We start from the raw sequence: 22,942 nt of genomic DNA on the forward strand, positions 1-22,942 counted from the left end.
CATAATTGGTGACGTTTCCAGCAGTGCGTCTTCTGTAGAGGCATTTGTACATGTGACCTTGACTCTCTGGCTTGAAGCAAGGCTCCCTTGAGAGGAAGGGTGTGCAGGCGTTTCAACCATTCTCGCGCCGTGCAGCTGTTTGATACTTCGCAAACACGATTACCACCGTGTAATCTGTACATTGCACTTGTCTGTTTGCAAAGTCCAAACCTGGTGGGGGGCCCTTTAAGTGTTGTTCTACTTTGTACTTCCCTGTTCGTGTTTTATTTGACCACAATAGTACAATTGAAGCTCTATATAATGAGCACAGATATAACAGATTATCGAATATAATGAAGTATATTTAAAATGTTTGTAAGTGATATTAGCATCTAACAAATAGTAGTAGTAGTAGTAGTAGTAGTACGAGACATTTATTCAGGCAAAAAATTACAGGCCGAGTATATAGACCGCCTGGGCGGCAAGTCTATGCTGTTCTTCTTCTCCTTCAGCGCCAAGCCAGTTGAGTCAGGTGGTGATGGAAAGGGAAGGGGGAGGATGGGAATCCGATTGCTGAGCAGCCGGGCAGTAGAAGCGGCAGTGGGAAAGGTTTGCATATGTAGAGGGGCAATTGGGACAGCTGGGGTCGGATCGATAGCGATAGAGAAACAGGCAGGAGGGGGTAACCAATGCATTAATTTGGATGTGCCACAGAAGGCGAGCCTCCGACACAGTGAATGATGGATGAGGGGGAGGGTAGAGGCGCTTGTCAAGACTAAGCTGGAGGTAGACTTCCTTGATGCTGCGGCACAGGGAGAGTCTCCCACAGTCCTCTGAGGGCTTGGGCCAGGGGATCAACGGTGCCAGGTTAAAAGTGTCACGGGCGAGTTGATGGGCCAGCTCATTGCCGTCAATCCCTGAATTCCCAGGGACCCAGCGGAGGAAAACGGTGGCAGGTTGCAGTGCAGAGACCGCTCGTTTGACCTCCTGTTGGAGTGAATGAGGTAGGGTGCGGTGATATGCTTATAACGAATATGCGCTCATAATCAATGCTGTGTCAATTCGACTGGGTTACCAAGTCATTGCCAGATTCAGGTTCGTTCATTCGCACTGCATTTGAGAGCAGTGCAGCGGCCTCACACGAGCCAGCTGCACCGGTGCAGTTTTACAGCAAAGCCGTTTGCGTGTGCCGAACGCCAGCAGGCGTGCTCAGTATCAATCTGCAATGCAACTTGCATCGAAGTCTCGAATTTTTGCTTTAAGATGCAGCTCTCAGTGATTATAAACTCAGAGTTACCTTGAGTACACCGTACACAAATAGACACCTTCTTTGTATATTCTTTTGTAGCCAGTAATCAAATTTTGTTTCTCACGTCATGTTTTGCCGGCTCTACATTGGAGGTCAGGTGGGAGTTTGTACAACTGTGGTGGTAAACAGCAGCCATCAATGCAACTTCGCTTATACAGCTTTGCTGTCTTTCATGTGTCAACTGCCGAGATTGGCATACATCTGCGAAGGAATTCTTTAACTTTTAGACTTGCTGTTGATCATGAGGCAAGTAGAAGGGTTATGTAAAGTGTGATGCAAACACTTGATTTTTTTTCAGTGATGACATAACTCTCTTGTAGTGCTATGAACGTGGGTGTTAAGGCAGACATTCAAATGTTTAATTCAAAATAAATGTACCCCACCTTGTGTAAGGTGACAGCAAAGAACAGTGTAATAAATTTAGCCACATAGATTGTATCAGTTTAAATCTGTTCAAGCGAGGTGATACAACCTGTATAGCACAATGAGATGACCTAATGTCACCCGAAAGTGCATGTTGTCTTTTCGATTTCCACACACCATATTGTTTGCAGTTGCTCTGCTCATAGAAATGAAATGAACCAAGGGCAAACTAACTGGCCAGCATTCCGAGTGCTATCTGTGGGGCCCTGGCTTTGAATTCCATTCAGTATGCGAAAGAGCTTAATGGAAGCTGCAGATGTCAGCCCTGCTATATGCAGGGCTTGCTACTTCAGATGACGTGTTTGAAATAAAATGAAGAGGAAAAGAATATAGAAGACGAAAAATACAAAAGCAAGAGAAAGAAAAACAAAAGGCTAGAAATAAACAAATCAAGTTCAAATGACTAATCTATCATTGTTTTATTTTACCTTGTACCTCCAGCTTCTCTGAATTTGTTTCCTTGAATGCTTACTGCAGTTCCCTTTCCAAGGTTCGACTTGCTTATTAGACCTCTGTGGTTCAAATTGTGCTCAGAATTTCAGTTCGATCATGTTATTTGTCACAGAAGGCAGCAAGCTATGCCTTGAGTTTAATGTGATGCTGTAGAAGTGCTGTTACCAAATCAAGTAGCTGATTCCTGGTAACAGCACTTCTCTGTTAATATAACAACCACATCTTTTGCCATGCGTTATGAACTGTAGTGATTGTACAACATGCCATCAAAATAGTGGTTGGTGTCTGGACTTCAATTGGAAGATATTCGTCAGCACTGTTAACCTAAAGCATTTTTTTTGCTAGTACTTTGGTTGGCAATGGCAGCATGGCTCGAGATGATCAGAATTATGGTTATACCGGTGGACAGTCATTGAATGAGGGGAATTCTATGCTATCATTCAGTCACGCAGGTGTAGCATGAGGGCCTCCAAGTTTTATTATTAATTTTTTATTGCACTGTGTAGTGGAAAATGTGGCTTAGCGGTGGCTTGTCATATAGTTAACAAAATAAGGAAATAACTTTATATTTCCCAAAGAGAGCCTATCTTCCAGATTCATCGACTGATAATGCTGCAGTTAGGCACTCAATTGCTGGTGCATAATTGTGAAAGCTTTAAAATTTGCCAAGTGTTTCGACCATCAACACAAATGAATCCACAACTTTTACTCAAATATAAGCCATTATTTTGTGCAAAATGTCAAAATTGACCAAGGAATGCAATTTCGAGGAGTCAATTGCAGCCGCTTGGTGTCGCCATCAACGATTCCATTGAAGGGCAGCTAAGGATGGACCCAAAGTCAGTTTGTGAGGGCCACCTCAGCCCAATGTCTCCCTTACCCTTTCCATAATTTGGACCTGGAGCCCACACCTGAAGACCCCACAAAGTGCCCTTCGTGCCCTACCCCTACATCTGCAGCAGATGCTCATCATTTGCTGTGGCCTTGTCCACGGACAAAGGCCACAAAATAGACACAAAGTTCTTGGAGGTGCCGGGATGTGGACAGATCGGCCCACAGACTATGAATGGTACATATGAATGGCAAGTCCCACAGGCCACTTATACAGCTTCGTCCCGAAGGACTGCATGCATTCATTTCTCTTGCCCCTGCCAATTATTGTTGTTTATGAGTATGCTATTTTCAAAACACCACTCCTGTAATAACCCTACCAAAGGGTTGGACAGTATGAAGAGAGAGGAAAAAAAATGCATGGCAAACTGCATGGCAATAAAAAACACACACACTCACAAAACAAGTGAGTTTGTGCTGGTATTCTTATCAGGCTATAAATTCAAAACTCTATATAATGAAGTCGCATTTGAAGCAAAACCTTGCGTATTATATCTGAAAGTCGTTATAAAAGAATGCACAATTTCAAAGCTCTTGCCGCGATAGAAAAACATGTGCCCTTACCTTACACCTGAACTTGGCGTTAAGAAACATGAAATGGAACATGAGTCTGTCCGAGATCATAAGGAGTTTATCGTGTGTGCAACCCATTTTATTCAAAAGTGTGCATAGAGGACAGAGCATTTAAAAGTTCCTTTTGGTGGGCATTTTGCTGCTGGCTTGCATATTATTTTGAGCCACATGCAAACAATTTGCTTTGCTATACTTACCGGTACCAGGTTGGATCTACAATTTCATTCTCATTATAGCCGTAGAACACTCCCTGAGACAAAGTATGGCCAACCAAATTTTAGATTTACACTATTTTATCTGATGATTCATTATTTAGAGATTCGACTGTATTTGAATTTCCTTGGCAGAAGAAGGACAATTACTAGTGGAGAAAACTGAAGGCCAAACTTCACCTTTTCTAACTTAGTGCCAAACCACAGGGCCGATGACATCACTGTTGCAAAACTGCAGTACTAAAGAATTAAGCTTCGCCTGCAACGTGAAGCAGTGACATGATAGCTAACGAAATATAATACGCAGTAAGCCTTAGACGGTTTTGTGCTGTATTTGTTGGAATAAACATTCACAGGTAGAAGTGAGCAATCTCCTTTTGAGAAGTAAAAAGTGTGAGTCGTATTTGTTTGTAGAAGTTGTGGAGGTGAAGTGGAAAAACTCAACTTTTCTTTATCCTCTGCCCTGTCTGAACTTAGCCACTGATCTATACAAAAACAACCCTTTATCTTCTTACTGCTGGATTTGTAGGTCTTTTATTAAACTTATATTTGGGCTACCCCATTAACAGGCCTCGCACTATTCTTGAAAAAACAAGATGACGCCAGCACCATCCACTAACATGAGAAGAAGTCGAGCACTAGAAGAAGATTAATGAGGACGAGATAGAGTAGAAAGTGAAGTTATGCACCATGTTCCAGCATCAACTAAATTAGTGAACCATATATTCACCGAAACAAACGGGCAAAATGCTGACTAAAAATGATTTACCGAGAAAAGCCAGTGAAAGCTCATCAATAGAAATATGTTCACCGTAAGAAAATAAACAGTTCAGGTGGAAATAAACACTGAAAAAAAGTATGCTGATTTTTGGGAAATTAAAAACTGAGAATGCTGAATCCTAGGTATAGCACATTTTTGATGCCACTGGCTAGGGACTGAATTCCTCTGCACTGTCTGCAGTACTTCACTTTCCCACGATATAAAGGGCTTCCTGTGTTGAAAGGCATCTTTTGATACCATTACATTTTTCCTACCCATGCTGTCAATCCAACTGAGAACACATTTAAAATAACACTGACAGAAATTTATTGCTATGATGGCTGGCAGTGTTAAAAGTAAATTGGGACGTAAAATGTTTGATCACTCTGTACAACCTCTTCCTGCCCGTACACCAATTCAAACGTACACATTCATCCGTTCTTGTTTTGTTTATTTTGCCAGCTATGGCACCAGCGTTTTAACAGCAACCAAAGCAGACACGTTCAGGAGTAGCTGTATTACACTGCTTTTCCTCATGTTCTAAATTTATTTCCGAGAGTAATGTGCAATTTCTCTTCCGATTTGTTCCGGAACATTTGGTCTCACTTTTTTGTAGGAAATGCCTGTGTGACAAGATGCTAGGGCAAGCCCGAAGTTCTCGAAATTTGCTGGCGTGAAAATAACAGAGAATAGTTATAAAAAAAAGCCACAAATCAAGAGCCATTAACATTTATTGAGATGAATCAACAAGCAAGTCAAACACTACTAGCAATGACACCAATAGCCATATGGCCTCTGGTGACACCCATCCACTGTACAGAACGTCACCCCATGAAATGATTACTACATTTCCCAGCATTCCACAAACTGCTGCAGTCACGGCTGCAGTTCCCCAGAAAATAACAGCAAGTAGTGCTAACTCTGGCTTTCAACACTTTGTTGTGCATTTAGTTGTTGCTGTGCTTCTATAGAGCGCTTCATCATTTCTGGCTGGACTTCCATGTAGATGGACATCATTCTGTGGTTGACACTTATCGCCTTGCCGGCACAGCGATCCACACACTGGCTCTGAAATAGAGGCAAATACCAACATTATTACAACGCCACCTTCAGCTTCGGTTTGCCTCTAGCATAAGTCACTATCTTCTTTGCACCAAATCTGTGGAATCCAGCAAAGACTGCAATAGGGGAGAGTTGGCCAATCAGGAACGAGAACTGGCTTTGCATCTGTGATCTTTCGATTCAATCATTGTTGCACACGAAAGGACTGATTGATCAACTGATGGGCTTTAATGTTCCAAAGCAACTCCTGGGCGATGAGAGACGCCGCAGCTGAGGGCTCTAAACTGATTTGGCCATCTAGGGCTTTTTAATATGCACCCAATGCTTGGTACACAAGCATGTTTGCATTCCGCCTGCATCGCAATGTGGCCGCAGCAGCTGGGAGTTGATCCACGATTTTGCCCTCGGCAGTGGAATGTCATACCCGCTGAGCCATTGCAATGGGTCTCGCGGTAAGATTAGAGGCAGACAATGGACGAGTCCCATCTCTGGTTTTCACTTTTTAGAAGTTGCCACGACCCAAAGCTTTTTGCTGTACTGGTTGGTGTTGCCAAGAAAGATTATGCATACCAGGTGCCTTTTTTTTTTTTTTATGAGAACAGAAATTTTTAAATACCACCTGTGGCAAACAGCAGAATTCTACTGCTTGAGATAAGACTACCGAGTATTTCCTCTCTGATGCTTGCGCGCAAGCATAACTATGACAGATGTGCATTATGATGATAAGTGAGGTACCAAGCCATTTGCCTTACTTTACTAGATCACATACCATCCTTTAGAAATTACTGCACGAAACTGAAAGATTTCTGCGTCACTTGACTATGCTTCAGTATTGCTTCCCACCAACAAGCAGCACAGAGGATACAGGCAGCATCACCATGTTTTCAACAACGCTAACATGTCTGAAAAAAGCCTGTCAAACCAATGAAAGGGGCCAGTTGGTGGCGCTTCACGTCAGTGCAACATGTTTGCTTTGCTATATGCTTCCTGCAAGAACACTAGACTGTATGATTCACAGACTTCCCCAGCCCAACTTACGCACACATTTTTATGTCCTTCTTAGGGGATAATCTCCTGACGGGGAGGTTTGTTCCAAGAATATCACGCGCTTGGCTGGTCAGGCCAGAGCAATGCTTCATTTTTCTGACTCATACATGGCTCATACCATTCTACAATGACTGGTATATCCTTTGCAAGGTAGCCGCCTTCCAGAATTTTTCAAACAGTCCGTTCGATCATTTCCGGCCATACATGGCGTTACTGGAAAGCTTCATGGAGCCTTGCATGCAGAACAGCTTGATTCTTCACAGTCAGAGACAAAGGAAAAGGAAGTTTAACTTCGAGTGGTGTTGTGCAGGTGGGTGATTCGCATGGGTAGACTCCTCATTGGTGTTACCTAATTGTTCTCGCACGGGCTTTCTCGCGCCTGCGGTGTTCGTGCTGATTTAAGTCATGCCACTGCTCGCGCGTTCATCATTTTCCACAGCTAGCTCGTCGGCGTGAACGCGCTCGTGCCACTGCTCGCGCGTTCGTCGTCTTCCACAGCTGGCTCGTCGGCGTCCCTCGGATATGCATGCTGAGTATAGTAGTTATCAATAAGCACCGTTTTCAAGATCAGTACGTATACTCCAAAGTAGATAATAAAGGTTCTGCAAAGATTTGCCGCTGTGCGACCCGCGTCGGCTATGTCTACGTCCGCACCGCTCTCTCTTTGTCGGCATTCCCAGGGCTTGCGCATATTATAGTTTCCTTCCGCTCTCTTGCGGTGGCGGTATATAAACAAACCAGAAAGACAAGTTGCCGTTCTTCATTTTGAATATAACTTTTCTTCTGTCGTCGTAATGGCAACGCGCCTCTGAAGAGCGACGGCGAGAACAGATGCGAGTGTAATCGGCGCTGGCGGGCCGCAAACACCAATTGTACGCCGATCAAGACAATAAATGTGTTCGTACCTTTGTTCAAAATTCTGTGTTATGTCTGTATCGCAACAGCTTCGCTGGTCATCCACCTTCACAGAGTGGAATGACTCATGATTTTTTAGTTAGTTCTGGGGTTTTACGTGCCAAAACCACGATCTGATTATGAGGCACGCCGTAGTATGGGACTCCGGAAATTTCGACCAGCTGGGGACGCAATGTTTCACAGCGCTAGCTGCTTTTGCAACTTGAACCAACCTCATCCGGTGTTAGGTCCCGATAATTCAGGTTGTTCACGCAGTGTCGGAAGCACGTCTCGGTCATCCTGTTGTATATTAGAAGGAAATCTCGAAACTGAAAAAAAAAACAAAGAAAAACGTACAAGCAGGCTTTTAATAAAGAGGTCCACCAAACTGGGTAAGCGGTCTGCTATGGAAGAACACACATACGCACTTGATGAGTGTGTTCAAGATCTGTGGAATCAGCTAAGCCATCGTTAGTTAGTTTAGGGTTAAAGGAGCATGGAGTATACGAAATAAAGATAAATTTTCGGAGAGGAGACCATCACCAAAGTTTTTAACGTAACTTACATTTCTAATCGCTGCATCCTCCGCCATTGACACGTGCGTTTACGTTTGTTGATATTCGGATTTGCGCATGCGGCGGTCAGAAAACACACCGATGCCTTTAAAAGGTGAAATACTTTTGGGAGCTGTTTACCACAATAAATTTATTGTTTCAACGCATGTAAGAGACGCAAGAGAGATTTAATTGCTGACTGCAGCGCGAACAAGAAAGATTGGACAAAACGTAAACAAACCGTCCAAAGCCGCGAAAGCGTGTTACCGGTACAGAACCGCCGATAGTCAATCCAATCCAGACAGCCGACACTCGTAATCGCTCTATTTGTCCTTGACTAGTTTTATTCTTTATTCTATGGCCTAATCACTGTTCTTCAAACCCGGTAGTCTACGCTGTTGCTTTCCTCGTCGTAACACCACCAGTAAGACGCGCTCATTCTGTGTGAACTCTGTGGCTTACTGTGCTGCAAGGTTCGGCTATGCGTGTGTGTGTAGGGCTTGCTGCGCGACTTTTCGAATAGACGTGGGCGATACACGCTGGAACACATCACAGATGATCTTCTCGTGCAAGCATTCAGAGTGAGTCCGGCGTTCCGCGATTTTGCGTGCGACGCTGCCGTGCGTCGCTGCTCGAATTGTTATCCATCCAGTCGCTTCAGTAGGTCGTGGTCGCTTCTTGCTTGAGACGCCGCACGTCAATGGTGACATTGCTTCCAGGTCAGTTTCGGTTGCGTTATTATTTATTTTATTTTCCTAGGGGCGCTTGCTGGCATGGCAGACGAGGAGGAGCAAGAGAACGAGCTGCTGGTTCTGGAGAGTATTTACGACGCCTCGGTCTTCGGAGTGAGCAAGAAGGAAGGCCGCTATCCCAAAGGACATTTCCTCGCTCGCGTTGAAGTTCCCAAGCCGTTCCACGTGCTGGTGCCGAGAGTGAATGCCCCAGGTGCGTGCACCTAAACGTGCGGCGGCGAGCGTCGCCCCGCCCCCTTCTTTTGTTATTTACATACATGCATTCATTTTTTTTTTTTTTCACATTTGGGCAGAGTGATGGTGCTTGTATAAGGTGCACGCCTGGGCAGTACAAAGTGTCACTCACACAGACATAATACATAAGCCTTAAAACATCTAAATATTTTCAGATGTGACCAGAGAAAAGACAAATGATAAAATCAGCATATATAACAGGGCGAGACTACGCATAAAAACAGATGATAATACAGGGTTGAAAGCAAGGTACAGGCAGAGACAAAATTATATGGGGATCTGAACGTGTGTATAACTGCATTCTTGCACGCTTTAAAGAAACAAATGCCTTCTGCCGAGACATGGCATTGTTCATGTGCATCTTTTCATGCTCATGTGCCTGCCCATATGCCTACTTTTCACTAGCCTGCTGTCAGAATTGCGATCATTGCAGAAGATTACGCTACGAGAGCGGTGTCTGTTTCAGCCGTTGTGATGTGTGACAATGCACTGCACACTCTACCAACTGAAAAGGACAGCACTATCCTAGCGCAATCATCTGCTATCATTGCGATTCTGACAGCAGGTTGGCAAAAATTGTGTGTATAGGCAGGCGCACAAGCAGGAAAAGACGAGCACTCACAGTGCCATGTCTCGACAGAAGACACTTGCTTCATTAAAGAGCGGAAGAAGGCAGTTTGCATGCATCTTTTCAACGTGCCTCTAACAAAAAGAAATTTTTTGTTAGGAAAAAAGAAGCATAAAGACTCGACTCAAATTCTTTTGTTCCTTCTCTGTGCCATATCTGCACCTCTGATCTCTAAGGTTTAATGTGAACTAACTCGCACAGCTTTCAGCTTTCTTGCAGTTCAGTCCCTTTAGTATCTATTGGGAGTTGTAGGCCTTTGGTCCAATGCGCCCTTTATTGCAATATCATTTATACAGACACCCGAGGTACATTCGCGGCGTCAACGCTGTGGCCACTGTCGTGCTGTTCTCGTATCAACAGTGCATGCACGGCCTCTGCGTGGAGGGTTACTAGCAGACTTGTTCGTAACAAATCACATGTATTTAATTACTTGTAATTAGTTACAGTTTGTATGATTTTGTAATTGATCTATTAGTTTTATTTTTCTAATGCTTACTGCAAGTCAATTACATTCTTCTGTAACCAGTTACACGCAGTTATTGACGAGACAGGCTGCAAAAGGCGACACAGCTTTGAGCACTTGAATTTGGCGGGAACTACTGTAGAATGTCCACAATTGTGCCACACAGCAGCCTTGTGGGTGCAGATGTTCAGACAGACAAATCCGGTTATCAGTATTTTTGTTTCATCTTAATGACAAGTCGCGCAGGGCCTGCATTGTTGGCACCGCATTCTGCATCTCATGATGGCATCACATTATATACGGCACAACATCACCACATCAGAACTCTCATGCTCACTGAGTTTAGGCTTCATTGTCATTGAATAGTGCCTGACCTTTTTTTCACAGATTTTCTCGTCAACTGTTTTGTATAGGTTACACCACCGTTCTCTCCAGCATGCACATCGAGAGACTTTTCAGTGTCACCGCTTGTGGCCTCACAAAAAAACAAGATGACTAAAAGTTAGAAAAGCAATTGATTGAAGATAAGCAACATGTGAAGAGCTGCAAGGAGCCAGGCCAGCCCTTTCTGTTTACTGTATTTGTGCAGTGTTAATAAAGGTTGAGAGGAAAGTAACTTAAAGGGACCCTGAAACACTTTTTGAACGTAACAAGAAAATGTTACCAGTGTGTCATATAGGCTGCTCTGAACATGTGTGCTAAGTATTGTTGCACTGCATGCAGCAGGGAATTTACAATCTTGTGTCAAAAATGGAGAAAAAATCGCTTTCTCTCTCTTCTGCAATGTCATCATGCAGCATCATTGCAAGCAGCTGTACCCACCAACGTTATTGGCTGATTTCGTGATTGTGAGAACGTTCACTGTAATACATACTTGATAATCTTGAGTTGAATAAGTGGAACATATACATGTCTGTATATCAAAAAGGCAAAAAAAAATAATTTCATTTTTGCACTGCCGGTCTGCGCGTGGCCTCCGAGATAGCAGCCGCGTGCTGTTTAGCGTAGTCTACTGCGGCTGCCACAGGGTGCCGTGACGAGCTCTTTCACCACCGAGACACTCAATTTTTGGGAGGGGACTGGCCCTCTTGGCTTCTTCTCTCTGTAGCTTCCAGCATACTAGTGGAGGTAAAATAGAGAAAGCCACTTATGAGTGCAAAGCTCCATTTACGCTTGAAGGATTCAAAAGAATTTTGCGGCATGAGATTCATGAGATGACGTCCTTTAATAGTGAGGTCATTCTATGATTAGTTAGACAAGTGTTTCATGGCTCCTTTAAAAGTAATTGATTACTTTTTAGTAATAGCTCAATTGCTTTCGTGAGGCACTAATTGGTCATTGTAAATAATTGCATTTTTTAATGGTGTAATTGTAATAGGCCAACTTTTTTTCTGCAACATGTACAAGAGTGGTTAGAAGGCCTTCAGGGACACTCAGTGCATCTGGCTGCAAAAGTGACAAAGTCAAGTGGACTCACCATCACACACTGCTCATTCAGTTCTGCCGGAGCCAGGACAGTGTTTTGGCTTCTGCTACTGGCATGGGCGTTGCGTGCACACTCATTAAGGCTCATTCACACTAGGCTGACACGACACCGATTTTGGTCTGCTGACTGTTGGCGACAGCAATTTACAAGACGGAAAGCGCTGTCGCCAACAGGCGGCAGACCAAAATTGGTGTCGTTTCGGCCTAGTGTGAATGAGCCTTTAAGCGATCCTGCTGAGCGGAAAGGTTAGGGAATATCAAGCTAAATCTTCCTAATCCTTTCATTGAGCGCTGACAAATGCAGATGGTTTTCCATCGATCTCATCTCGTGCATCATTAAGGTGCGATGCCTGTAACGCTGCTGCCGGTGTTACTCATCGCGCCAGTGTTGTGGGACACCTGGTATCTGCCAGGGTGCTGTTCCTGCCGAGTGGCAGTAGTTGTCTTGCGGGCTGCATCGCGCCATGTTGCCTCTGCATATTGTGAGCGTTGTGTGAGGAGCTTGAGTGGCAACACCAGACCTTGCTATTGCTTTCAATGCCTTGCCTTCATACATTTTTTTTTTTACACAGGTACATTCGGTGGTACATATAGTGTGCTTGAGTTTGTGGTGTGTGATTTGTTGTGTGCATGAGTTTGTTGGTCTGATGGAGCATGTGTATTGTGTTGTGCAACACCATCGGTCTCAACTGTACCCTCCTTCAGCTTCTTGTGGTGATGTATTGTATTTTCTTTTTCAGGTGAAATGCAGGAGATTTCGCTGGAACATTTGCCTCCAATCCTTTTGGACTTTCAATTGCCTCCCAACTACCCCTCTAGATCTCCACCTCGTTTTTGCCTGAGCTGCCCGTGGCTCACCTTAAAAGAGGTGACATTTTCCACTTATTTTCTTATGCACGTAGTACTTACAAAATAATTGCTTTCTTAATGAGTGTAGCACAAATAGGCACTCATGTATGAATGACCATTCCAGGTAAACCACTGGCTTATTTGCACTAATATAGCATTTTGTGGTGCATTCACTTCAATATCGCGTTTTCATGCATTACTTGCCTGTTTTCTCCACAATAAATACAAAGTGTGCAGTGGTGCTTTCGGTCACTGGTGTGCTTTCACCATAGCTGTGACAAATGGTGCCATTCACAAATGGTGCTAAATGGACCATGCATTGAAAGTCCGGGACTTTTCTTTTAGGGGTGACGTCTTTTGAGATTCTTTTCTTGTGCTTGTGTGATCCATAAGTGAATGGAATTCTCTTTCACCTGATATTGTTAGCACTCAAATTTTTTATTTTAATGCAAATTTTTACCGAGCTTTATGTCTGTGATTATTGCTTTGTATTTTTTTTATGTAACTGCCCTGCTGTAATGCCTGCTAGGGCAAAGTGGGTATGTAATAAGTAAATAAATAAATAATAAATAAATATTCGTTCCTGATAACAAGGCGCGACAACACCAATACAACATTGATTCCTGTCATTGCCTCCAGGGCACTGGTAAAATCACTTCCAGTTGTAATTTTTCGGTTCTGTCTGGTAACAGGCTCATTTGGGAGCACATCTACAACACCTCGAGCACGTATGGAGCATGCCCAGTGCAGTTTTCGTACCTGTCGACAGGTGGCACAACAATTCCAGGTCCTCCACTTGACAGCGCCTCACACTGTCATCTATGCACAATAATAAGTTCAGTGACAATCTTTATTTAAATCACCTTGCATTATTAGCTTGACAGAAGATCACAGAAATCAGTTTAATTTCATAAATAGATAACCTACTAATTTTTCATAGAACTATGATGCGCATAACTCTGCAAGAACGGTCTTATTTTAGAAAGTTGCTTGTCTTACTGTTACTGCAATAAAGATGTCCTTGTTCTCTGTAAAGCAGTGTTGTGACTTGCCCGTGGTGCACCAATCTCTGAGGCCATGTTAAAGGATCTGCATCGTATCTGCTAATCGCCAGAGCCTGTATTCACAAAAACTTCTCACACTAAAACAGTTCATTGGATCAGGTGCCAGCCAATAGTAGTGTTGGACATATTAACAGCGAAGCAGTTGGCCATTGGCAAATTGCTCTTACAAGTGAAAAGCTTTGTTAATTCAACTCTAGGTTCGCACGTCATCTGCCAAGCTGCAGTTTAAAGGCTATTAATTAAAGAAATTGACAATTACCAGCTCTGCATGTTTGCCAGCATTGCTTTATTAGTGTATATTACTCATCTATAACCAATATATTCAAAATGGAATGTTGTTTCAGTTAGTGTTTAAGTGAGTGGGTAGGATGCAAACCGAATATACACAAATGCACTAAGAAAGGGCGAGAACAGAAATTCTGTAGTTGAGTGCAAGTTCTCTGTTGCATGACAATTTGTGCTTCTTTCATGTGAAATAATAAAGTACAGCACCTTTCATGCAAAAGTTTGATAATGGCAGATGCCATGTTACTAGTTCACTGCGTTCAGTATGTTTCATTACTAGACAATCAGCCTGAACTGTTCCTAGTGAAGCGCTGTCCTGTGCGTTGCCATGCACGCAGCCAACCAACTATCTCCACAGATGAAGCAATTAGTCTACCATTTCCAGGTCGATCTCGAGGCGTATAACTAAGTGAAAATTATTTTTTCATCTTGGCAGCAAGGTCAAAGTTTGCTTTTGAATTTCGCGCCGAATCTCGAACGCTGCTACGTCACTGTGATGTCACGGTTTTCAAAGTATTTTTTCGTATTTAGGCCCGTTGGCTCAGTAAATATTCCCGAAACTCACCACGTTCAATCTTTGGCTTTTTTAGAACACAATGTAGTCGATATTTACTGTTAAAGAATTAACTAGGCCCTAGAAGATGCTGTCAAAATCAATGCCATCACAGCAAGCTGATGCGGGGACTTCAAGGAGACGTCACCACGTGTCTTTTGTTATAGCACTTTTTTTGGCTTACCAAGCATCTTGTCGTGGTAAGAGTGGTGTTTCTGATATTGTAGAAGGGTAATTTACTAATACAGAAAAAAATATTTCTCTTTAGTGTCCATTTAAAAAATTATCTCCACGGTTGCTTTTGTTGTTGTTGTTGCAGTGGTTGATGTTAAAGTAATGGTCTCCTCGTTTTTGTACTTTTTGGTGCAGCTAGAGCGGTTAAGCCATGCGCTAGATCGCAGCTGGCAGCAGGACCGAAACACTGTGGTGCTGTACCGCTGGATGACATTGTTGGACACTGAAGCAGCTGACATTCTGCAACTGACATCTAGCCACACCTTGGTGCCTCTCTTTGAGGAACTGACCAGACTTCGTGCATATCGTAAGCAAACTGTAACTGTGTTTTATCGCATGCCATCATCATCTGTCCATTTATGTCAACTTCCAACGGAAGGCTTTCTCAGCAGTCTCCAGTTGCTTGCATCAAGGGGTGGCCTACTCTATTCCATCCCCACAAAATTTCTTACCTCATTACTCCATCTACCATACTGTGATGCAGGTTCTTTCTTTATTGTTGCGTACGGTGTTCTGAGGCGAAGCCTCCAAGAACCCAATTGAGGACAAAGCTTGCTAAAAGCTTGTTGTAAAACGCACACAAAGCTTTTAATGCAACTAGAGCGAAAAGAAACCCACAAAATAAACACTCCAACAATGAAAATATTACAGCAAGAAACACTCTCAGAGCTGGAACAGTATCTAAACCACACGAGTTAGGGCTGACCACCAGTGTGAGCGCACGGAACTGTTCAGCATAGAGAAGCGGAGATGAGGCAACGAGATAAGCGGCGTTGGTCTCACCAAAAGGTCGATGTGGTCGACCGTCGAACGGGCGACCAGAGCGTGGCAGCTCTGGCTTGGAGAGGGGATGCAGGCAGCTTGGTGGCACTTGCAGGTGGAGGTGCCTTTCTGGCCAGGCAGCTGGGCGCAAACCCGGGCCCATAGCCTGACTGCTCGTGCTTTGCCTACGAGCGCAGGAGTTTGCCGTCCTCGGGCAGCAGTCCGTGATCGGGTGGAGTCGCGACGCCGGCAACAGGATGGCAGGAGGCCCCGGCCGAATGAAGTCCTGGTGGCTCGGGTCTGGCGGCCGACCTTCTCCTGGCGTCACTTCCTGGAACTCCCCTTCTCCTCTGCCAGTGTGCCTCGCTTTTCTGCCGCTCTGGCCGATTTGTCTTTGTCTGATTAGCCCCTGAGAACTCCGTGGCTCCTTTCGATTGGATTCCTTTCCTTTTATTTTTTCTTCTTGTACCACACGTTATTGTGCCTGACGATCACGATCTTCAACGCTTTTCAACGCTCAAGTATGGCTTATCATGAATCTACAGCAATGCATGAGTGTACAAAGAGGAACATTCGTCTTTCACCCAGCACAGAATTCGCCTCCGCTCACGCACTCTTTGCTGTCCTATTCTTTTTCATCTCCGACCACGGCACTATCTTGCCACTCCACATGTACTACTGAATTGAAACGCTGTGCCTATTTTCTGAAAAATTGAATAAATAATGACATGCGCATTATATTGGAATACGAAACCAAAACTCCAATAGAGACAAGCTATGATCACTGGCAGTTCAAAATTTCTGTAGTACAGTACAATCCACACATCACTGTGGGGGTGCTACTCCGGACACAGCCATGTTGTCGAATTTTCCATCTTATCGTCTTTGACATCTGTCATGCTTACATGAAGGCTGACCACGCCTTTCTTCGGCCAGTGAAGTGAGTTTTCTGGCTAAGGGCCAAGCTCTCCCCATACGGAAAGCAACTTCAGCGCAATTAAGCTAAACCGTACGAACAGACATTCAAGCTACGTATTAGCTGCATCTGTCACCGCAAACTTATGTTGATTGCATGGCACTTATTTTTTTCTTTATCTGCTTGACTTTATTCAAGCAGTCTGTGACCATTTTGTCTGATTTTGTCAGTAGTCTGATTTCATATCGAAACTGCGGTGAGCATCTCAAGTATGACTTATCATGGATCTACAGCAATGCATGAGTGTACAAAGAGGAACATTCAGTGTCGTGTTTCAACGTTTGGGACGATAAGGGAGTTCACTTTGAGGGACTGTTGAACTTTGTTTTTTGTTATGTAACTTCTCTGCTGAAAAGGAGACGTGCCATCTTCCCGCCTGTTTAGTGCTGGAGTTTGGGTAATGTGGAGTTTTGGAGATGCATTGAAGCGAGAGGCAGAAGAAGCATTCGCTCCTTGCACTGCCAGTGCTTTTCACGATGGCGGCATCCCACTGTGGTTGGCACTATCAGCCACTGGCACGGAGTGGGCGCGAAAGTGTGGCTGGCTTTGCTTAATATCGCCGCTGGGAAGATATCATTGACACAGCATGAAACCGTATCCTTCATCGCCATCTCTCAATTTCAACAAAATTAATTTTTTTCTCATTAAATTTGCTTTTTCCGATTTCCTGATGATTCGGAAAATTTTGCGGCCCCTTCCATGTAAGAAATATCCATCAGCAACACCACTTGTTTTCATAAAAGCTCTAATTTCAATGTAACCAAATTTTGATATAACGAAGCAAATTGCCGATTTTACTGACTTCGTTTACAGTAGAACCCCGCTGGTACGTTTTTCACGGGACCGTAAAAAAAAACGTAAGAGCCAGGAAACGCAAGAGCCAGGAAACAGGAAAAATAATTGAGAATTGGGAGTAGTGTTGAACTGCACACAATATTATTTTAATTCTTACGTGTGAAAAAAACGTCGTAGTTTTTTGCCTGACAGCCGAAGTATCGATTGCGATAGCAAATTAGTAGACAGCTATACAAAGTAAGAATTGTAGTTTTATCGTCCATACAAACTTGTAAACATTCGCTTATTAACTATATTAACAAGCATGGTGTCAGTGCCCACAGGTAAACATGAGCACATCACACTCGATGAGCGCCGACACGCGCTGTCAAACGCTGGCGTGAGGAATTTAAGCGCCGCTGCAGAAGCGAGCGAAGTGACCTTCGCGCTGTTGTCTATCGCTTCAACCCAAACTGAGCGCCGAGAACACACAGCACGCACAAAGCTATGAACCGCTGAAGCACCTACACTATGTAGACTCTGCCCCCCAACGCAGATCGCTTTCAAGATACGGCCCGCGCGCCGCCGCTGATGCCAGAGCACAACGCTGCCCGCTATCCCTCCCGCCTCGCTCCCTCGCTGATGCCTCGAGCTCAACGAAGGCGCGATTTCTCCCTGCTTTTCTTTCTTTCGTGCGCGAGATTTAGACGTGGTCGTCGGCTCCACTCGCACATGCAGCATACGGCACGCGGCGATGGCGTTATCGCCCTTGGACTTCATACGGAACATCTATGAGCCAAAACCAATTTTAGGGCCGCAACGCGTCATAGACACCACCTTTAGATAGCAAATACGGATCTCAAGAGCCATACTTTTGCTGGCGGAAACCGAAAATACGTCTTAAGTGTCGCAAACGGCACTTTGGGCGGCCAATGCCATCGTCAAGCAACCAAGCCAAGCGACATGAAAAGTCAAAATGGCCGCGCGGGCGGGCGCGGGGTGGCAGTTCGCAATGTATGATGCGGGAACGGTCCCACAGTTGCGACGTAACAACGGAGTGGGGTTACCAATCATTGGGTTCTATGGGAGCTGTGCCGGGACCGGCCAAAAACGGCGTAACAGCCGGGAAGACGCAGCACCCGGGAATGTAACAGCGGGGTTCTGCTGTATCAAGGTTTAAGTGTACTACTGGTGGCACTTCTCATCGCACCAGCTTTCTGTGACACCTGTTAGCTTCTTGGGCCCTATTTCTTCTGTATTTCGTTGTGCCAAAATGTCGCATATATATATATATAATATATAGTGAGAACAGTCTGAGGAATTCAAGTGTAACCCTAAATCTTGCTATTGCTTCTGGCGAAACTGCCAACTCTTGTTTACTTTTTTTACGAGCAACATCATACCTAGTCTTATTACTCCACAACGTTGGCAAATTTTGTTTGTGTCATGCTGACACGAAAATGACAGTGATGCCAGGTCTGGCAATTTGAGACCAACTTTAGTATCAAATAAAATTTTATAAGTGCATTCCCATTCCAACCTTCATACTACTTTCTAAGTATCATTCTTTTACAAGCAAGAAATGTGGGGTATAGCTTATGCAACAGTGAAAATATGGGTCTATACTCTTTTAACAAACTGATACGTGTCTGTTTCTCGTAAGCATATGGTCCTGAGTTATGCCAGATGTGTCAGTGCTGCTTGAATACAAAATGTTTTTATTTTTATTTTTTACACTCCAGGGAGAACAAAGTGGAAAAAGTGCTACTTATACCGTGGCTATGGACGCACTGATATGCGTGTCTTTAAGGAGGCAGTAGACCCGCTAACATTGGCCACTCTTCTTACTGGTGAGTTCTTCACTTGCTGTTTAAATGAAGTCATATACCACACTGAAACATCGTAAGGGCTATACATATGCTTGTTAGCCTTCTGCTGTGACATCACTTGAGGGAAAAAGCAGGCAGACTTTCTTGTCACTCGGCAGTTTCATCGCAGTTACACTGCTTCCAGGTTGATGGCCATACGGGTAACATCACTTCAGGAGTAGTAAGTACCAGTGTCATTTTAAAGGCCCTCAAACCAGTAGTCTATTGAGTCAACGGCTGAGTGAGTGCTGCTAAATGGGCAGCTTCAGCAACCATTGAGTTAAGAGAGCTGCACAGAACTAGGCTGAAATCTCAAAGGAGTTCGATTGTAAGATGTGGGCATTGTTATCTGCAGCAGTGAGCTCTGCCATTCCACAAAAAAATAGTCCCCTTTCCCCACCTCCCCTCTCTCTCTCTTTGTTATGAAATCACTGAATCTGATTTCGCCACCCTCAAATTAGCATCCATCAGGTTACTCTAATAGGCTATGAGGCACTTTATCTTAATGAGAGTGTAATCTACCTGCATTTGATGTCTAATCTGCACTGCTGTCATTCTACCTTTAATGGCAAACTGTAGTGAAATTTTTGATCTCATAATGAGCCTAGTTACAGATAGTGTGAAGCAGCCTCCATGCAAAACTTTACGTTTGAAAGATGAGTAGATGCATCATGGACAGCTAGCAGAAGTACACGTTTTTGATACTGAAACTGGAAAAAAAGGTTGCCATTACCACTCGTCGGAAATGATGCAGAAACCAATGGTTTAGGATTTTCATCGTATCCCCTAACCATGAGGTGTCTGCGTCATTTGCTAAGGTACTACAGTAAAACCTCGTTACTACGAACTTTTCAGATTAACGAACTTTTCAGAAATCCCCAGCTGACTTCTTATGGTTTCATTGTAAACACATTTCAGTACTACGAGCTTCAAAATATCGAACTTTTGAGAATAACAATCGTTATTCAGTTTCCGTGTCATGTTAACAACGCGCATTCTCACTACTACGAACTAATATTCCGAAATCTGGGGATTCTTAGATTTCCATGTATCCTTCACGGCAGCCGAAACAGTTAGGCTAGCAGACAAGGCGCAGAAAGCAGACATCGCAGCACAAGGGTTCAGAAAACCTGAGACTGCACTCAATAAAAAAAAATGCGGGAGAGAATTTTTTTTAATCTGTTACGGAGGCGACGACGCATCAGGTTTTGGGAGTGCATGCTCCGCCCAAAGAAGTGTCGCTTAGCAATGGAGGTGCGTCTCTTCAGTCTTTCGCACGCCTTTCTTTCGCACTTCTTTCTGTGGCCGTACTAGCTACACGCATGGACAAATGTATCCTCCATACTCGCGGGGATGCCATAAAGTTGCAGTTTGCACTTTCCGGATGGCGTCGTTTAAGCCTGCTTGCTCTTTGGAATAGTTCAGGCGTCCGCCTTGAGTGAAACAGTTGCGGTGTCCATGGCAAGGAACGGGAAAAACAAACAAACAACAAGAAACATTGCGCTTTGGAGGCGACATGGAGCTTCCTTTTTGTCGGTAGTTTTCTCAGCGTCAGCGTCTGCTTTGTGTGTGCACATCACTCTTATTATACAATGCTTTGGTGGTGCGTGGTGGCAGAATCTATGGAAAATGCCAACAGCGCGGGCCAAGAGCCACTAGCAACGTTTTCGGGGATAGCTCAAACAGTGACAACTTATGAGGTTGATGGGCGGAATGGTTAAATTTGGGAATTTCACTATAACAATCTTTCATTTTCAGCGGTCTCGCGTAATTTGTTATATGGAGATTTGACTGTATATATAAGGTGCTGTTATTAAAACATTACATAATTACCAGCTCTGCTGCTTTGCCAAAATAGCTTCAGTATTATTTCTAACCAATTCATCCAAAGTGAAATTTAGTTACAGTTGGACTAAAACTTAAATGCCTGTAATTTTTCTTTCTACTGCTTATTACATGGTTAAGTAACTTAGCTTCCTTTCAAGTCATGTTTTCATGTTGCCTCTTGGCTTTTGATTTGACCCAACACGTTTGTAATGGCATACTTTTCTTCTCAATTATGCTGTTAATCTGCCGTTCGTGGCTCTCGAGGATGCCTACTAAAAGTGAGCCCAAACCAATTTTCACTCTCCTACAGAGTACAACAGTCGAGAAAAGCGGCGGCTGTTTGACCTGCAGTGGCTGACCTGCCAAGTGTGTCTGACGTCCAAGCTGGGATCGGAGTTTGAACTGGTGATTGGCTGTGACCACCCATTCTGTCGTGACTGCCTCCGCGAGCACTTTCGCATTCAAATCGAAAGTGGCTGTGCCAACCAGCTTCGCTGTCCACAGGAAAAATGCTCAACGCAGGTGGTGCCCACGCAGGTACCAAACATTTTATGTCTTTTAATCATAATAATGTGTCGGATAATAAGTCTTTATTGGAGACTGTACTTTGGTAGTGCTGTACACGGTCAGTGCAACCGCTGTCGATCGAAACGAAATAGCTCAAGTGAATCAGTGAGAAGCTTTTGTCTGCCAAAGAGATCATAGTATGCTAAGAGTGCAAAGCTGCTGCTAAGCGTATGGCTAAGAGGTCTTCTACTGAATGTAAACTTCACACTGCAGCTAAGGGGGCGCATTTTGCTTCCATGGCTGCATGCCGATGATTGAGTTCCTCGTGCCGCCAATGAACTCGAGTGATATACTGCCGCAGAAAGTGAGTGTTGCAAGCAGTTGCATGAGTGGCGGCATAATGAGCACATCATGAGCCCTAAACAGGGACTACACATATGCTCACTGGCACATGCAGGCTCGCTCCTATGCACCTGCTATACCGTGAGTGCTAGAAAGGTAGAGCTTCTCCAAATACATACACTGGTGCATGTGCCTACATGCATGAGCTTAGTGCCGCCAGATTGCATTTGTCGAAATCATGCAGCTGTTGTCTTGGCTATTTCTGGAGAGAATCGACTTCTGTTAGCTTATATTTACTAGGTTTTGCTCTTCTGCTGAGCCAATGTTGCTATCGGTGGAAAGAATAAGTTGTTTTAGCGTATCTGGATACCAGAATCCCGGACGTAGCAGACGAAATATGCATTTGATACTATCCAGTGGTCAAGCTTAGTGAAGCCGGTGAGCAAGAAGCTGTCTGCACCACGCTGCCATTGCATAGCCGCCACTACGAATACTCTCTTTTGTTTATCACGTAACTGCAGGTGCATGGCGACGTGGGCACCCATACCTGGCCGGCACAGATCTCTGTGCCGCTTGAGCTCGTACATTCCAGAGCTGCCTCATAAAAATTAAATTATGGGGTTTTACGTGCCAAAATCACCATCTGGTTATGACGCACGCCATAATGGGGGACTGCGGATTAATTTGGACCACCTGGGGTTCTTTAATGTGCACCTAAAGCGAAGCACACGGGTTTTTTCTGCATTTCGCCCCCATCGAAATGCGGCCACCGTAGCCGGGATTCGATCCCGCGATCTCATGCTCAGCAGCCAAACCTGCCCTGTGTGGTATGAGGCAGCTGCCTCATACCACACAGGGCAGGTGCGTAGGTGTGTAATCTGGCATCTGCCAGTGAGAAAATGTGGGGTCCAGGCTTTACTCTATCATAGCTAGCATCTTTACAGGCAAGTGCACGTGTAATGTGCATGTTTAGGAAACTAAGTTGTTTTACACCAGTGCTTGCTGCAGTTTGCTTTTACTCTTGTTTCATGGTGTCTGTTTGCTTCAGTCAGAGATGAAAAATCCTTTATACCCACACTCCTTGGGCTGTACAGTGAAAGTGCTAGTTGATGATGTCCTTTGTTCATGTGGACGTCTGCCAACATCTCACAGGAAATGCTCATTCACAGCACAAGGTACTTG

The 22,942-nt window shown here is 44.2% G+C and overlaps 2 protein-coding genes across 3 annotated transcripts in view; one reads left to right on the top strand and one right to left on the bottom strand.

The window, feature by feature from the left end:
- Positions 1 to 22,942, top strand: part of LOC119449764 (E3 ubiquitin-protein ligase RNF14-like) — a 103,426-nt gene that overhangs the window by 69,361 nt on the left and 11,123 nt on the right. The window contains exons 1-6 of one of the 2 annotated variants that reach the window (XM_037713020.2): positions 8,464 to 8,738; positions 8,917 to 9,102; positions 12,460 to 12,587; positions 14,840 to 15,011; positions 18,959 to 19,066; positions 21,222 to 21,448. In XM_037713020.2, the coding sequence (XP_037568948.1) occupies positions 8,931 to 9,102; positions 12,460 to 12,587; positions 14,840 to 15,011; positions 18,959 to 19,066; positions 21,222 to 21,448 (807 nt within the window). In that variant the 5' untranslated portion in view covers positions 8,464 to 8,738; positions 8,917 to 8,930. Of the gene's footprint in view, positions 1 to 8,463; positions 8,739 to 8,916; positions 9,103 to 12,459; positions 12,588 to 14,839; positions 15,012 to 18,958; positions 19,067 to 21,221; positions 21,449 to 22,942 lie in introns of those variants that run through there. The other variant, XM_049665433.1, reaches the window with a different exon arrangement.
- LOC119449765 (mitochondrial import inner membrane translocase subunit Tim10 B) lies at positions 5,314 to 8,329 on the bottom strand. Its single transcript, XM_037713021.2, has 3 exons — positions 8,169 to 8,329; positions 7,837 to 7,932; positions 5,314 to 5,668 (listed from the first exon to the last, which is right to left on the bottom strand). The coding sequence occupies exons 1-3, from the start codon at positions 8,193 to 8,195 to the stop codon at positions 5,516 to 5,518; spliced, it is 276 nt and encodes a 91-aa protein (XP_037568949.1). The 5' UTR covers positions 8,196 to 8,329; the 3' UTR covers positions 5,314 to 5,515.

The sequence above is a fragment of the Dermacentor silvarum genome, chromosome 4 (assembly GCF_013339745.2).
Source record: "Dermacentor silvarum isolate Dsil-2018 chromosome 4, BIME_Dsil_1.4, whole genome shotgun sequence".
In the NCBI taxonomy this organism is placed as follows: Eukaryota; Metazoa; Arthropoda; class Arachnida; order Ixodida; family Ixodidae; genus Dermacentor; species Dermacentor silvarum.